General features: G+C 39.8%; 1 protein-coding gene across 1 annotated transcript in view; it reads right to left on the bottom strand.

Annotated features, from left to right (window-relative positions):
- LOC120523981 (relaxin receptor 2-like) overlaps nt 1–16317 on the bottom strand; it is a 345306-nt gene that overhangs the window by 254520 nt on the left and 74469 nt on the right. Inside the window, exon 2 of the mRNA XM_039745737.1 lies at nt 2994–3053. Coding sequence (XP_039601671.1) covers nt 2994–3053 — 60 coding nt within the window. The remainder of the gene's footprint in view (nt 1–2993; nt 3054–16317) is intronic.

Genomic DNA, 16317 nt, shown 5'->3' with positions numbered 1-16317 from the left:
AATTAAATTTTGGCAAAATGGACTAGCCTGCCACATAATTTTTCACTCTGATTTTTGGGCGTCTTTGAATTCAGGGCTCTGTAGGTTGATCATTTTCATTTCCATCAAACGATGTGGCATCCTTTCGTTCCTAACACATTACCCAGTCTATATCAGTATATAGATATCCAGGAGGATTTCTTTTTCCCATTGAGATCTGATGTGTTTTCAAAGTGTTCCTTTAATTTTTTTGAGCAGTTATATATATATATATATATATATATATATATATCCTGTATATATGCCAGTAACACTCATGACAATGACAAAACAATTACATTGTCAATCATGTTACGTTATTATTACAATGTTTCCTTTTCTTTTTACTTCTCCGCTGCCAAGCGCGGGTACTTTGCTATATATATATATATATATATAGATATAGATAGATATATATATATAGATATATATATATAGATATATATTTATATAGATATGAGAACAACACTCATATCAATGACAAAACAATTACATTAACAATCATGTTACGTTATTTTTAAAATTTTTCCTTTTATTTTTCATAACTTCTTTAACACACTACTTCTCCGCTGCGAAGCGCAGGTATTTTGCTAGTTATATACATATAACACAGTATACAACATATACACAGTATAATATTCTAAATTTATATGAGGAAATGCATCTTTGCTCATTATTTTAAGAAAGTCATTTTGCTCAATTAGCAGACCCCTGAGATTATTACTGGAATCGTTCATCTGTCTATTCATGCTAATAATTTAAGCTTTTAATCATAATGTGAATGTGTTTTTTTTAACATTACACTCTTTATTTGTAGCATTCATTTTCCAAACTCTCTTCTGCTATTGCGGGGTTGCAGGCGGACTCAAGTTCCTTTCATGCATGTCGGTTATTCCTGTAATTTGCTGATAAAGTTGTGGTCACCTTTATGAATAAAACATAAAAATCAGGTTTGGGTCTATATTACATCCTTATCCACTAATTGCTCAGGTAAAGGGTATGAAAAACCACAGCTTGAAGTTTGCTCAGCTGCTCTGTACTACTCACCAGACACTGGAAGACTCCATCTACTCATAAATTGCATTGGGGTTACAATATCCCAAACTGTTTCAAATTAGAAAAAATGAAAGTTAAGCAAGAGGAATACCTTCAATAATTCTCAGTATATGGATGATCCCATCTTTAGTGTTATCCTTACCTAGCACTCCTCACAGCCACCACTGAAAAATTTCAATGCATTAAACTGTGTCACCTTTTATTATCAATCTTTTATCTCCTCTGCTGTAGATCTTTCTTGTCTGGTTTGTAGTACTTGTACAACTGCAGTCAGATGTTGTATTGATATGTTAACAAAACCCACTTCAAAAGTATTTTAAGATTGTTTGCATGGAAATTTCTCAGATCAAGACCTTGTATAATATATTGCATTTCCCAGCAATTTCATAGGCTGCCATACTGTTCATGTAAACCGAGCCAGAAAACTATCTGGTGTGGTGGATGGCCGGTGCCCTTGCCCGGCTGTTACGGCTTCTTAATGGAAGGACCTGGGGAGAGAACATACACAGGGTGTTATCTCCCCTGGAGTGCTAGATGGGTTGCAGCAGTGCCTTGGATTCCCACAGGGCTTCATGGGAGTTGGAGTTCGGCACAGCACTGTCGAATTCCGTGGGTGCTACCAGGGGGTGTTTTAGGGCCCTACCTTATTGAGTTTCCACCTTCCTCAGAAGTATTTCCGGACCACGCTAATGGGCCACCTGAAGTTCTCCCGGATGCAGGATAAAAGAAGCCTGCTGCCACTGCTCCAGGAGCCAGAGTTGGGAGGAAGAGGGACAAAGCTTGTTGGAGGAGGAGTGGAGGTGGAAGAACAGAGACAGAGAGAAGAAGAAAATGCATTGATGTGTGCTGCTTTTAATACTGTGCTTATTTGTGCTTGGCTATACTGTGCTATGCTGTGGGAAACATTTGAAAATACACAGAGGAAACTCACAAAAGCAGGAAAAACCTGCAAACTCCAATGCATGACTAGAAATATTAAACAATGCATTAACAAGAAAAAATGTAAACAGAGGTACAAAACACGAGGTACAAAGCTATAGAAACAAAATGTGGCTGTAAGCATCAAAAAATGAAAATGTTGCAACAATGATTATTTCCATATCTTTAAACTGATCAAACAACTGCTAATCCTTAAGTCCGCCAAAGAGCAGCATCTTTCTGTTCCAAAGGAGTGAGGCTGCAAAAAGGCTACCTAAATATTAAGTAAGTATAGAATTCACAGATTTCATGAGGAACTTACATTATTCTTGCAGTTAACCTGACGGATATTATATACTCAGCATGAATATGGAATAATGAATCCTACCAGAGCCTTGTCTTGCTAGTGTTATCACAGTGAGCTCCTTGCATTACCTAAACACATGCAGTGGCACACAATTGAATTGGCAGCAGCCTTCGATGACATCGACCACAGACAACCAGTATTTTTCACGTCCCAAAAGAAAGTTTGCAAATCAAACATCCATCCATCCATTATCCAACCCGCTATATCCTAACTACAGGGTCACGGGGGTCTGCTGGAGCCAATCCTAGCCAACACAGGGCGCAAGGCAGGAAACAAACCCCGGGCAGGGCACCAGCCCACCGCAAAATCAAACATAAATGTTCAAAATAGAATAACTACACATTAATACAAACCTCCCTCATTTTTCAACAATATTAACTTACATTAAAACAATGCCAAAGCCAAAGTAAATATTTGTTTCCGTTCTACTTTTCATGCCATGGGTTTGACATGTATTTCATCAATGACAGTTAACACAAGAAATGAAATGTTAATTTAGAACAAAATGTAATAATATTCTGAATAAGAAACATCCTTTAGTGAATATCAGTGCTATGACTATACAGATATAGTCAAGTAATAGAGAAAAATGTCACTAGAACAGATATCTTTGAAATGCAAAATAAGTGTCTACCTGGCAGTCTTGTGTGTGTTCCTGGTCTCCCAGTCAGAGATGAATGATCCACAGCATAGGCTTAAAAATATATAAAAAATAGATGTTTTAGTTGTGAAACCATCTCACCAAAACTATTACCTTCAATTCTGTAAATGTCAGTTTGCTTGCTGGTCCTAGCAACTGAAAAAGGATTTTGCGTAAAGCTTACGGAAATGTAATTTTGAAATTGTATATTATTGGGGTGGCACTATTGCCTCCGGTTTCAGGTATCCTGCTTTGAATGCTGCCCTCCAGCACATCCTCAGCTGTGTTTTCTGGGCTTTTCTTTTAAGTCTTCTCCTTAAATTTCAAAAAGTTGGGTTAATTGATAATCCCAGACTGGCCCTGTATGAGTGAGTGGAGTAAGTGTATGTCCGGTGGATTCATAATGTGTTCTGACCTGTTCACTTTCTGCATCATTTTATTGTGTTATATGTCTACAGAAAGGTTTGCAGATTTATTAAAAATCAAATACTGTAATCTGCCTTTTATACAAGTATATGGACCTTTAATTCAGGACTTTGCTGAAGACCATTTAGAAGCAATTAGTTATCTTGGAGGCAAGTCTCTTCAAGCCTTTCCCACCTCAATTTGGGCAGTTTGTCCCATTTTTCCTGGCAGATTCTTTCAAGCTCTGTTACACTGGATGGGAAGCGACTGTTAACTGCCATCTTCAGGTCTCACCACACTTATGTTCTATGGGGTTTAAGTCTAGGCTTTGGCTGGGCCACTCAAAGACTCCACTCCAGTGTTGTCTTGATTTTGGGACATTGTCATCCTGAAAGGTGTGAGGTTGAGTGCACTCTGGAGATGGTTTTCTTCAAGTACTTCTTTGTATCTGGCTGCATTCATCCTTTCCTCAGTTCTGACCAGACCCCCGTCCCTGCCATTGAGAATCATAACATGATGCTGTCACAGTCATGTTTCACCGTTGGGATGGTGTTAGGCAAGTGTCTGGTGTTTGCTAGACATGATGCTTGGAGTTCTGCCCAAACAGTTAATTTGTCTCTCATCAGACAAGAGAATGTTTATCCTTCTGCTCTCAGAGTTTATTAAACTGCCATATGCCTTTTACGCAAGTGTGTCTTCCATCAAGTCACTTTACCATAAACACCTGCTTGATAGAGTGCTTCTGAGATGGCCATCCTTCTGACAGGGTTCTCTCTTCTCAGAAGATCAGAGTGACCATTGGGTTCTTGGTCATTTCTCAGACCAAGGCCCTTCTTGTCCAGTTACTCAGACTAGAAAGAGATCTGGTGGTCCGAAACATCTTCCGTTCCACAATCATTGAGGCCCCTGTACTCCTGGGAACACTCAAAGCTTTAGAAATGGTTTAATCTCCTTACCCTGAGCCTCACCACAGTTTGATCATGGATGTCTGCGATACACATGCAGAGCAGGTTAGAGATAATGAAAGTACTAAAGAGAGTTCCTTGGTCTTCATGACTTGGTTTTTGCCGTGGTATGCAATGTGAATGGGGGATCTTATATCGATAGTTGTGCCTTGCTAAATGATATCCAACCAATTCAATTTGCCACAGGTGGACTCCAGTCAAGTTCTAGACAAATCTCAAGGAGAATTAAAGCAAACAGGATGCACCTGACCACAATTTGGAGAACCACAGCAAAGGGTCTCGATACTTAATGTACTTCGATGAGAGATTTCAGTTTTCATTTTTAACAAATCTGCAAACCTTTCTAAAACATCTTTTCACTTTGTCATTGTGAGACATTGAGTGTTGATTTTTGGGCAAAAATGCAACTTTTACCAATTTAAAGTTAAAACTACAGCACGATAAAGTGAGCAGAAAGTGAAGGGGTCGGAATCTTTCTGAATGAGCCATGCCCTTGACTGATGCATGGTCCATGGTTCACTCCTGCCTTGTTTCTGATGCTAACGGGGAAGGCCCTAGCACTCTGTGACCCTGGATCGAATTCAGCAGGTTTTAGAATGGCAGGTTCTGAAATGTTTCATTCATAATTGCCTCAGCAGCTCACTTTAAGCTATAATTCTTATCCTTGACTCTTGATTTTTTAATGAACAAAAAGTAGAGAAGGAAAACAAAACAGATATGTCTCTTTATTATAATAAAAAAATCCTGGGATGAGATGTGACTTTTTCAGAAAGATACTTTCACGTCCCACGAGACGAAACTTTGAGCCAAAAGATTTAACTACGCCCGGGTCTGAAAACAAAAGACAAAGAGTAGAAGACAAAATAGAATGTTGCAAAAAAATTCAAAAACGTTGGTGCGATACACATACAGAGCAGGTTAGAGATAATGAAAGTACTAAAATTCAAAAGTTTCTAAAAAAATGATAGTAAAGATCGCTTTAGCGCAAACAAATGGAAATTATTACTCAGTAAAATAATAGAACAGCGAAAAAAAATTGAATATATTGTTCGAATTTAAACTTTAATTCGGAGACTTGTAGATCGTCTAATTCGTGTTGCCATCAGTGAAAAGTAGTGTTTCTTCCCAATGAAGAGGCGTATCCATGAGAATTAAAAGATTTGTTGTTTGGTGAAATTGAAATCCACACACGCGAGCGGCAGAGATGCGAAGTGGCTGGTGCGTAGCACAGGCTGGGGGGGTTGGTGAGCGAAGCAAGCAGGGGGCAAAACCCCCTAATTTAAAAATATAAAAAATGCTTGTCAACAAGCATCAGTAATATATGCATTGGAAGATAAGAATAAAACAGATATTCAAATTGTAGGCAAAAAAAATGAATGTCTCATACTGATCCAAAACAGCAGCAGTGGTGCAGTGGTTAAAGCTTTGGACTTCAGTCTCAGAGGTTGTGGGTTCAAGTCCTGCTACTGACACCGTGTGACCGTGAGCAAGTCACTTCACCTGCCTGTGGCCCAATTGGATCACCAGCAGAAATCTAACCAATTGTATCATAATTGCCGTGGATAAAGGTGTCAGCCAAATAAGTAAACGCAATATGGGAATATTAGTTAGGAGGTTAAGCAAGAAAAGAGTAAAATAGGTATGATTAAAATCATAAGGAACTTAAGAGATTAGAAACTCAAGTTCATAAGTAAAACTACCTGGACTCATAACTTTCAGGGCTATAAGTTGCTGGTCTTGCAGTTGTACTTGCTAAGCAGAAGTGGTGGCTTATGACAAAACTGGACGTAATGCTCAACAATATTATATCATGCCTGTCAGAGGTTGGCTACCCCTTGTACTCCATTCATAATGAACAACCCTCAGAAAAGCAAGCAAATTATATGAGCTAAAAGACCACTGCTTTAGTCTAAAAGGTCATAACTGATGTTCTTCAGTAGGCAGCCACAATGTCATTGTGTAGAGTATACTGTATAACGGATGTATCCCTCGGCTCTGTTATAATTTAATATTAAACAATATGAAGGAGGTTTAAGAAAAAGATTGTATAGTTTGTGTCAGTTTTCATAAAAGAATGAAATGTTGCCTTACAGCAGAGTTCAGATGAGTTTGTATATCAGGGGAGACTGGCCGTAGACACTCATCATGAAAAAAAGAATATGTGAGATTATAGAAAAGAAGGTGTTGTTATGTAAGGCCCTCTGAAGCACAGTAGAAAAGCAGCTCACTCTTTCAGAAATGCTAATGCATTTGTTTTATTTTTTTCTTGGTATCAATTCCCCCCTGCCACATTAATGCTAATAAAGAAAAGGATAGTGAAGATGTTAGAGCTATAATATTCAATTCTATTTAAGATACACCTGGGATAAAGCCATAAACATAAAACATTGGAAATCAGATAATAAAGTGCAGAATTTATAAATGGTAAATTCTCTTTTGTTTTTGGTTTCAATGCTGCCCTGGCTCTGACAAGTACAATTCAGTTGTGACTAATTTGTGTGGATTTCATCAGCCTGCCTGTGATTGATGAGTTTCACCTTCCATTCTTGCATTGCTCTCTTCTTACTGCTGTAATATGAATGTGTTCAGGGATGTAGGGCCAGTAATTTAGAGTGTCGTTTCAGGAAACCTTCAGGTTAACTATCCTTTGGCTAGAATGTCAGTAGAGAAATTGCATTTCAACAAGGCATGTGCATTGAACCCTAATCATTTAGAATGAATACAAAGATGTAAGGCCCTTAAGAAATTTAAAACACCCTTGTAATGAAGTTTAGGGAGTTTCTTGAACCCAAACTGCCAATAGTCATGTACAGAGATAAGCTGGGCAAATGAGGACACCCACAGTCAGCAAGGGGTTGGTGCAACAAAGTGTCAAGCGCCTTTATTTAAAAATCCTACTCAAAAAAACAGAAACAAACCATCATTGTAAGTGCAGTACTCCACGTCTTCAATAAATAATCCAATAAATTACAGTGTCTGTATGGACGTTAAAACATTCCAATAAACAAATAAAGAGTCTATTAAAAGGAGGTTAAAATCCAAGAGACACTTCCTTAAAAAAAATTCATAAGCTCCAATGTTTCCCTTTAAATCCTGGCATCTCCTCCACTTATCCTGTCCGGACCTCACACTAAGAGGAGACACCTGCCGACAGGTTCAGTCAATTGTGTATTTCTAGCTCAGGTACCAATTGTCGGTCCCTCTGCAACCATGGGGCCCCGCCCTGAGGCAGACTCGTCTCACTAGTCTGAGGAAGGCATCACATATTGGGTCTCTCCTACTACCAGGAAATCACTCAGTAGGAGGCTCAGCCTCAGGCTCCTGCAGCCTTGAGACTTGCAACTGACCACCAGCCTCTTCAGCATGAGCGCTCTCCCTGCTGTCTCTCTTTTCCTTTCATTCTTTCTCCATTTCATTTAACCTTTCTTTCCTTTCTCCTCTTCATTTTTCTTTGCTCCATGTCTGTCCTTTTTCCTATTTTGCTTTTTCTCTCTCTGCCATGCATGCTCCTCATATTGCTTTGATTGGGTACAGATGTAACCCTTCACCCACTCTGTGGTTTGGCACCTGTCCTATCTGCTTGCTTTACCATGTGAGTGTGCGATCGGCCAAACTACTGCAGTCAACCCCAGGGGTGGGTGCCCAGCCCATTCCAAGTCTGCACATTCTCTTGAGTGTGATTATTTATTTAAAACTTGCACAATGCTACGGACCACTTATCACAGTATCATTTAATCACCAACTGAAAATTAATAATCTCAGTGAGACTGGGTAGTTCACAGCTAATCGGAGGATCAGCCTCAAGAACCGTGGACCCAGAGATATCCAGCGTCCTAGCCGGAGGATCAGCTTTGAACAGCTGCTCAAAGTAGCCAGCCCAGCGGGTCACAAGATTGCACAGGTGGTGAACCAGCTTTGGCGGGGGGGTCGCTGCAGGGATCTGTGGTATCCGGGGTGAACTTCTCCAGGCTTGTGGTTAGGCTGTCCTCCTGGCACTGCAAGCAATCCTTGCTTCCATTTGCTTCCATTTGAGAGACTGGCATCATTCCAACTGACTGGAAAACGGGACTTATCATCCCTATCTGGAAAGGGAAGGGTGATCACTTGGATTGCAGCAACTACAGGGGATAACACTGCTTTCGGTGTCAGGTAAGGTCCTTGCTGGGGTCATCCTCAATAGGATCCATGATCACTTGCTCACCTACCAGCGACCAGAACAGTCTGTTTTTACGTCTAAGAAGTCTACCATCGACCGCATCCTGGCACTGAGGGTTCTCATGGAGCGCAAACGCGAATATCGGCAGAGTTTCTTTGCAGCCTTTGTCGAATTTCACAAAGCGTTCGACTCGAGTTGATTGAGCTGCCCTGTGGGACATCCTGAGGGTTCACGGGATTCCCTCGAGGTTGATATCATGGCTGGCCTGTACACTGGTACTGTGAGTGCTGTACAGAGTGGAGGCAGGACCTCTGCATTTTTCCCAGTTGATTCTGGGGTTCGTCAGGGTTGTGTTCTTGCTCTTACTCTGTTCAATACTTGTATGAACTGGGAGTTGGGCAAGGTCGTGGGGTCCAGTGGCTGTGGGACATCTGTTGGTGAAGAAAGATTCACGGATCTTGACTTTGCTGACGATGCTGTGATCTTCGTGGAGTCAATGGAAGCTATGATCGGGGCACTCGAGAGACTGAGTGTGGAGTCTGAGTGTCTGGGCTTGTGAGTGTTCTGGATAAAAACCAAGATCCAGGCCTTTAATGACCTCTTGGGCACAGCTATCAACACTGTGTCTGTCTGCGGAGAGAGTGTCAACCTTGGCAAGAGGTTTACTTACCTTGGCAGTGACATTCATGTTTTTGGTGACTCTTTCTATGAAGTCAGTAGCCGGATTGGGAGAGCATGGGGGGGTCATGAGGTCGCTGGAAAGGGGTGTGTGGCACGCCCGATATCTATACAAAAGGACAAAGGTCCAAGTCTTTATATGGACGCTATCCAGTGACCTGAGACAAAGACCGGATTCCTTTGGTACTGTGTCTCTTCAGAAAATCCTTGGGTACTGTTGGCTTCATGAATGAGGCACATTACCTGCATTGTGAGGGAGCGTCAGTAACGGCACTATGGCTATGTGGTGCGTTTCCCTGAGGGTGATCCAGCTCTTTGTTGGGGACCGAGTGGCTGGACCATGCCAAGGGGTAGCCCACATAACACCTGGCTGCGGCAGATAGAGGGTCATTTCCGGAGGGTGGGACTGGATCGTGCATCTGCCTAGGGGGTTGCAAACCGGGATTCCGAGTTGTTTCTTCATGTATTGGGTGCGGCAACGCACTGTACCAGTGCATGCTCCCCAACTTAACTTGTCTTGACTTGAAAATTAACTTAATATCTATGCAACAATAAATTAAATAAAATTAGCTTGGTTTTATGAGGCTGATATGCTGAGATGGGCAATTCATGTAATTTTTTCTGACCTGTGCTTTTCTTAACAATATTTCAAAATAGACTTGACTTAACTTTGCTTACTGATGAATGTCCACTTGAATCAAGATAAATGACTTACAAAGTCTCCCGTTATATTGCCACAATTAGTATTTTTCAAATTGCATTAGTTTAATTTAACTTCTGTTAATATATAGATGATACAGATGTGATCTGATACAGATGTGAGCAACACTGGAGCATCATAAGGAACAGTTCTGTCTCCTTTTCTCTTCACTCTGTACACCTCAGACTATAAATGTAACACCACGTAATGTCACTCCTCAGGTGATTCTACACTTATGGGGTACATTGATAAAAAAGATGAAGGACAGCATAGGAATCAGGTGGAGAAGATTGTTTCTTGGTGCAAAAAGAATTGTCTGCAACTCAATATCAGCAAAACCAACGAATGGTTTATTAACTTTTGCCACACCAAAGAGCCTCTATGTCCAGTCACTATTCAAGGAGTGGATGTAGAGGTGATCCACTCCTACAACTACTGGGGGGCAATATTAATGACAGGATGGACTGGTCTGGGAACAGAGGAACTATATATGAAAGGGCAGAGCAGGCTCTTTTTCCTTAGGAGACTGTGCTCCTTTAATATGGGGATCTTCTACAAATCTGCGATGGCCTGTAGGATGTTCTACACTGTAATGTGCCGGGCTGGTAACATCACTTCAAGGAAGGCCCACCGAATCAACAAGCTAATTAAAAGTGCAAGCTCAGTTATAGGATGCACTGTGGTCCTCCTGGAGGTCACGGAGAAGGAGAGAATTAAAATAAAACTGAGTGCCATTATGAATAAAGCTGCACTTCCTCTCTCTGACATACTAACACTGAGGACTTTCAGTCAACAATTTGTTCAGCAGAAGTGTGCAAAGAAATGCTACTGGGGCTCATTTATACCTACAGCAATATATCTGTATAATGCCTCTGTAACAACCAAGTGTGAAGTTTTCATCTTTTTTAATTTTCTTGCTTCATAGTCGTTCTGGCGTGAGTGCACACCAAAGTGTGTGTGTATATTTATTTATTTAAAGAGCTTCTAGAAAAATATCAGTTTCCTCTGAGGAACAAATAAAGTTCTATCATATCATATCATATCATATCATATCATATCATATCATATCATATTGTATTGTATCATATCATATCATATTGTATCATATCATATCATATTGTATTGTATCATATCATATCATATCATATTGTATTGTACCATATCATATCATATTGTATCGTATCATATCATATTGTATCATATCATATCATATCATATCATATCATATCATATCATAATATACTCTTTACACTTCATACTCAGGTCTAACCAGTGTGTTGGAGGGCTCAGCACTGGGGATTATTAATTATGGACACTCTAAGTTTACTTCAGACTGCACTGCAAGGAATTAAATGGCCAACTGCAAGATTTGTGGGATTAAAATTAAATCACCAAAGTGACAATAACTTTATCATTTCAAGATTAATAAAGACAGGTAAACTAGCCAGGCAGTTGGCCTCAACTGCATTACTGTGACTGAAGTGTAAATGTTTCAACTAATGTACCACTTCATCCAGGAAATGTGCAGTCTGTCTCTTTGGCTGTGTATCAACTTTGCCGACCCTGTTATTCACCCTGCCCCTCTCTATCTCTGACTGAAGCTCTTCCACAACAGTCTGAGTATCCCACTGACTGCCTACATGAGGTTGGAGTGCAATGCACAGTCTACAGTACTTGTTTTCTAATCTTCGTGAGGATCTACCTTGCTGCCAAGCCACACAAAAGGATGCTACACGGCAGAGTGCTGCAAGTGATTAATCATAGAGTAAGTCAGGCAGGAAAAAACCCTAGATAGGGCATTAGTCGGTCACAGGGCAAACATACACACATACACACAAACCCCAACCAGACATTGCAGCCAATTTAGTATCGTCAATCCACCTAACCTGCATGTCTTTAAACTGTGGCAGGAAACCGGAGCGCTTGGAAGAAAACAGACACAGGAAGAACATGCAAACTCCACACAGGGAGGTCCAAAGACTACGTGGCAGCAGTGCTACCACTGCACCACCGTGTCACCCTTCATTGACTTAATGATTTCCCTAATCAATTTGCTAAGAATAATAATTTAATACAAATTATGTATTTTTACAAGCTTTAAGTTTTACTCCGTTGGCCATGCTCTCTTTTTCAGTGGTGGGGGTTGATTTGTTTTCAATTATATTTTTTGTAAAAATGTCTCTATTTGTAGGGAATGATTACAATAAAATCAATAAAATTAAAAAAAAAAAAACAACTACTAATTGGCCAAAGTCACAGCCTCTTCTGCAGCTAGAAGATGTTGAATGTTTTTAACTGGGCCAAAACGTTACAGTGTTCTACCCGTGTCATCCTAAAGTGTTGTGAACAACATGACTTACATCATATTTAGTTGGCTAAGGCATTAAGATAAACTAAGTAATATCAGAGTTAAAAGAAAAGTGCTTTAATTCACAGGCTGCATGCTATTATGGACAGCTCACGCTCGCAATCCTCATGCTGTTTCATTGTAACATGGCAAGTGATTTGTTTGATGAGAGATAAGAAAATATTGCCTATTTGAAAACAAACATTACACAAGATAAACACTGCCAATGGCATAGAGTAAAGCCTACGGTTGGCATGGCATTACATTGTCCCAGGTTCCTAGACAGATGTCTATCCATCCATCTATTTTCTAACCCGCTGAATCCGAATACAGGGTCACGGGGGTCTGCTGGAGCCAATCCCAGCCAACACAGGGCACAAGGCAGGAACCAATCCTGGGCAGGGTGCCAACCCACCGCAGGACACACACAAACACCAAGCACACACTAGGGCCAATTTAGAATCGCCAATCCACCTAACCTGCATGTCTTTGGATTGTGGGAGGAAACCCATGCAGACACGGGGAGAACATGCAAACTCCACGCAGGGAGGACCCGGGAAGCGAACCCGGGTCTCCTAACTGCGAGGCAGCAGCGCTACCACTGCGCCACCGTGCCGCCCTAGACAGATGTTAGGTGCCTTATTTTCTTGTAACATCTTTTATCTTTAATAACTACTTTCGATATTTCTATATACTTTTGTTTAATGGAGATCATTGTGGAACAGGCAATGCAGGCTGAGCAGGCCTCAGATCCAAATGGAGCCTGCTATACTGTAACTGAAGAACAGGAACCAAGCGAGGGTAGTAGTGAGGCATGGCTGTTTGAATCCTATCATAACTAAAGGAAAAAATAAACCAGAGAGTTGGATTACAGCTTGGATATCAGTGATGATCAGCACAGTCTAATCTTTGGGGCTGTAACCAAACAGACCCTTCACTGTTCAAACTACCAATGAAAATGTCGGTGATGTCTGCACCCAGTGACCTCATCGAGCAGTTGTTTAGACATGGAGAGGTGATAATGTGTCCACATCATTCACAAATAATTAGTAAAATCCTGTCATGTTTAATTTTCCTCAAATACAATGCATTTTATATGATTCTACAGCATCTTGTAATTGTACTTTAGGGCCAGTTGTTTTCTTTGTTGAAAAAAGGATGGAGATCCAAGGCTCTGTGTTGGTTATCATGAGTTAAATAAAATATCAGTCAAAAATTACTATCCTATTCCTCTTATTCAGATTTATTGAATCAGGTCACAGAATCAAATCCAATTTGTGTAGTTCTTATAATTTAATCCAGATTTAATCCAAATTATAGAGGGGCATGCATGGAAGACAGCATTTAATACCTCAAGTGGCCATTATGAATATAGAGTCATACCCTGTGGATTCGTCAATGCTCCAGCAGTGTTGCAGTCCTTTGTAAATTATATTTTCATGATATTTTGGGAATCTCTGTTCTGGTATATATTGATGGTAAACTTTAGTTTTTGAAGAATTATGACACACGTGTAAAACATGTAAAAGGAGCTTTGTAACAATTCCAAAGTAATCACCTTTTTGTTAAACTTGAGAAGTGTGAATTTCATCACGATAAGGTATTATTTTAGGATAAGAAATCACCTGTAAGGAATTAGCAGTGGACCAGTCTAAGATACCAGCTACAGTACCTTAAACTGGAAACAGCTGGACAGTCTTTCCGGCGCCGCATGCGAGTGGCAGCCATTTCAGCAGCTCCATGTATGACTTTATCTTTTTACCTTTTTTTCTATTATTTTCTGTATTTCACTGATCACTGATCACTTCTACCACTTTCTTTTATGTGGAATCGCTCCCTGGACACTTTTTACTATTTTTACTACTTGACATGGATTTTTACACTCCAAGACTCGCCTATTCAAGAAGTCAACTTAAAGCACTGAGAAGAAATGCTCACGCTGGAGTGGTTCCCTATTTACCTGATGAGGTAAGAAGACGATAGCGGGGCAGCCGAGCCAGCGCAAAGATAAAAGATAAGATAAAAACCAGGCAACTTGAGAGAAAATGGCATTATAAACCGTCGGTGCCTTCTGTGATCCTGGGAAATGTGAATTCACTACCAGATAAGATCGACAAATTTGCTGTGCTGGTGAAAAATGTCAGAACCTACAGAGAATGCAGCTTGCTGTGTTTTAGTGAAACGTTTTTTTTTTCTTTTAACTTTATTATTGTGGATTTCCCCTTAGGATTAAGTAGTACTAGGTTGTTGTACCGTGTTAGCCATTATGAATGTAGAGAAAAGCCAAGCAAAATGACACCTTTTTATTGGCTAACTAAAAAGATTACAATATGCAAGCTTTCGAGGCAACTCAGGCCCCCCCATCTTGCCTGAAGAAGGGGCCTGAGTTGCCTCGAAAGCTTGCATATTGTAATCTTTTTAGTTAGCCAATAAAAAGGTGTCATTTTGCTTGGCTTTTCCCTTAGGATTAATAAAGTATCTATCTATCTATCTATCTATCTATCTATCTATCTATCTATCTATCTATCTATCTATCTATCTATCTATCTATCTATCTATCTATCTCTATCAGTGTAAAACAAGTACAAAGGATTGTGGGATTTTTAAATTACTACTGTCGATTCATTCAAAATTTGGGTTCAGTCATTGCCCTTAACCAGGAAGAGTCATAAGTGCCTTATTTGGATGTTGGAAGTCCAATCAGCTTTTGAAAAACTTGAACCCTAATTTACTAACTCACCAGTATTACGGCATCCAAAGCCTAATTTACCCTTTTATTTACTGCATCAACTCTAGGAGTTAATGCTATTACAGAATTATGATGGGGTAACCTAGAACATTTGGCAATTAAGTAAGCACTGGAAGAATTACATCACTGGGTAGAGGACACTACTTTTCTATTTATGATTTATACTGATCACAATTGTTTAATTTACTTTAAGAAAGCAAAATGGCCGAATGCCCAACAAGCATGATATGCTGTTCTTTAGTTGTTTTAGAATTTTTTAGAAGTGCATGCTTTATCTAAGTTATACGAATCTGAGGAGGTGGCATCAAATCCTGAACCCATTATGCCTACAGGAATATTATTTAGTATATCATTATCTGCATATAATAATTGTAAAGAGCTGCCTTAATGAACCTGCAACTAAATGGAGTTCAAACTAATTACATAGAAAAGGCGCATCTCACCTAAGTGATATAAACATAAGACGTGTTTACAAAGGGAACTGCAGAAGATCAGTGCTGCTGGTGCGAAAGTTCATTTTTACTGATAAATATGATTTTCACAAATGTTAGTACTGAATATAGTATTTTACTCTAGTTTATCGTCTTTTATTCTATTTAATGCCTTTGCATATCCTTTATCTATATGTTTTAATGTTCTATTCAGGAAACATCTGTATCCAATGTTAAATATACCCGCTGTTTCTTTATGAATCTCTGTGAAGTGTCTTGAGCATAGGAATGGTGCTATGTAAATAACGTTTATATTTATTATTATTGTATATTGATCTATATACTCATGTAAATCATGTGTTGACATATTGATATTGTTGATAGATTTGCTTCTGAACAAAATGAGAGATGAAAGAAAACTGACATTTTTGACAGTATGCATGGCTGTTGAAAGTGGAAAAAAACAATAATTATGTATCATGGTTTGCCTAGCAGCGCCAAGAAATTTCCCAGGAAGAGTCAGGCAATGTTTCAGCTCAGTGTGTTAACACTGTGATCCTCACTGCAGCGAGCAGACAGAAAATGAAGTGAAGGGCACTGAATAATGTCTTTTTAATAATTTTCACAAATTGATTATATATGACCAGAAAGCAGGAGACAGAGCTGGAGGTGGCAGAGTTAAAGATGCTAAGATTTGCATTGAGTGTGATGAGGATGGACAGGATTAGAAATGAGGACATTAGAGGGTCAGCTCAGGTTGGATTATATGGAGACAAAGTCAGAGAGGCGAGATTGTGTTGGTTTGGACATGCGCAGAGGAGAGATGCTGGGTATATTGGGAGAAGGATGTTAAGGATAGAACTGCCAGGGAAGAGGAAAAGAGGAAG

This window comes from Polypterus senegalus, chromosome 2, assembly GCF_016835505.1.
Source record: "Polypterus senegalus isolate Bchr_013 chromosome 2, ASM1683550v1, whole genome shotgun sequence".
Taxonomy (NCBI): Eukaryota; Metazoa; Chordata; class Cladistia; order Polypteriformes; family Polypteridae; genus Polypterus; species Polypterus senegalus.
This window is presented reverse-complemented; position numbering and strand designations above follow the sequence as displayed.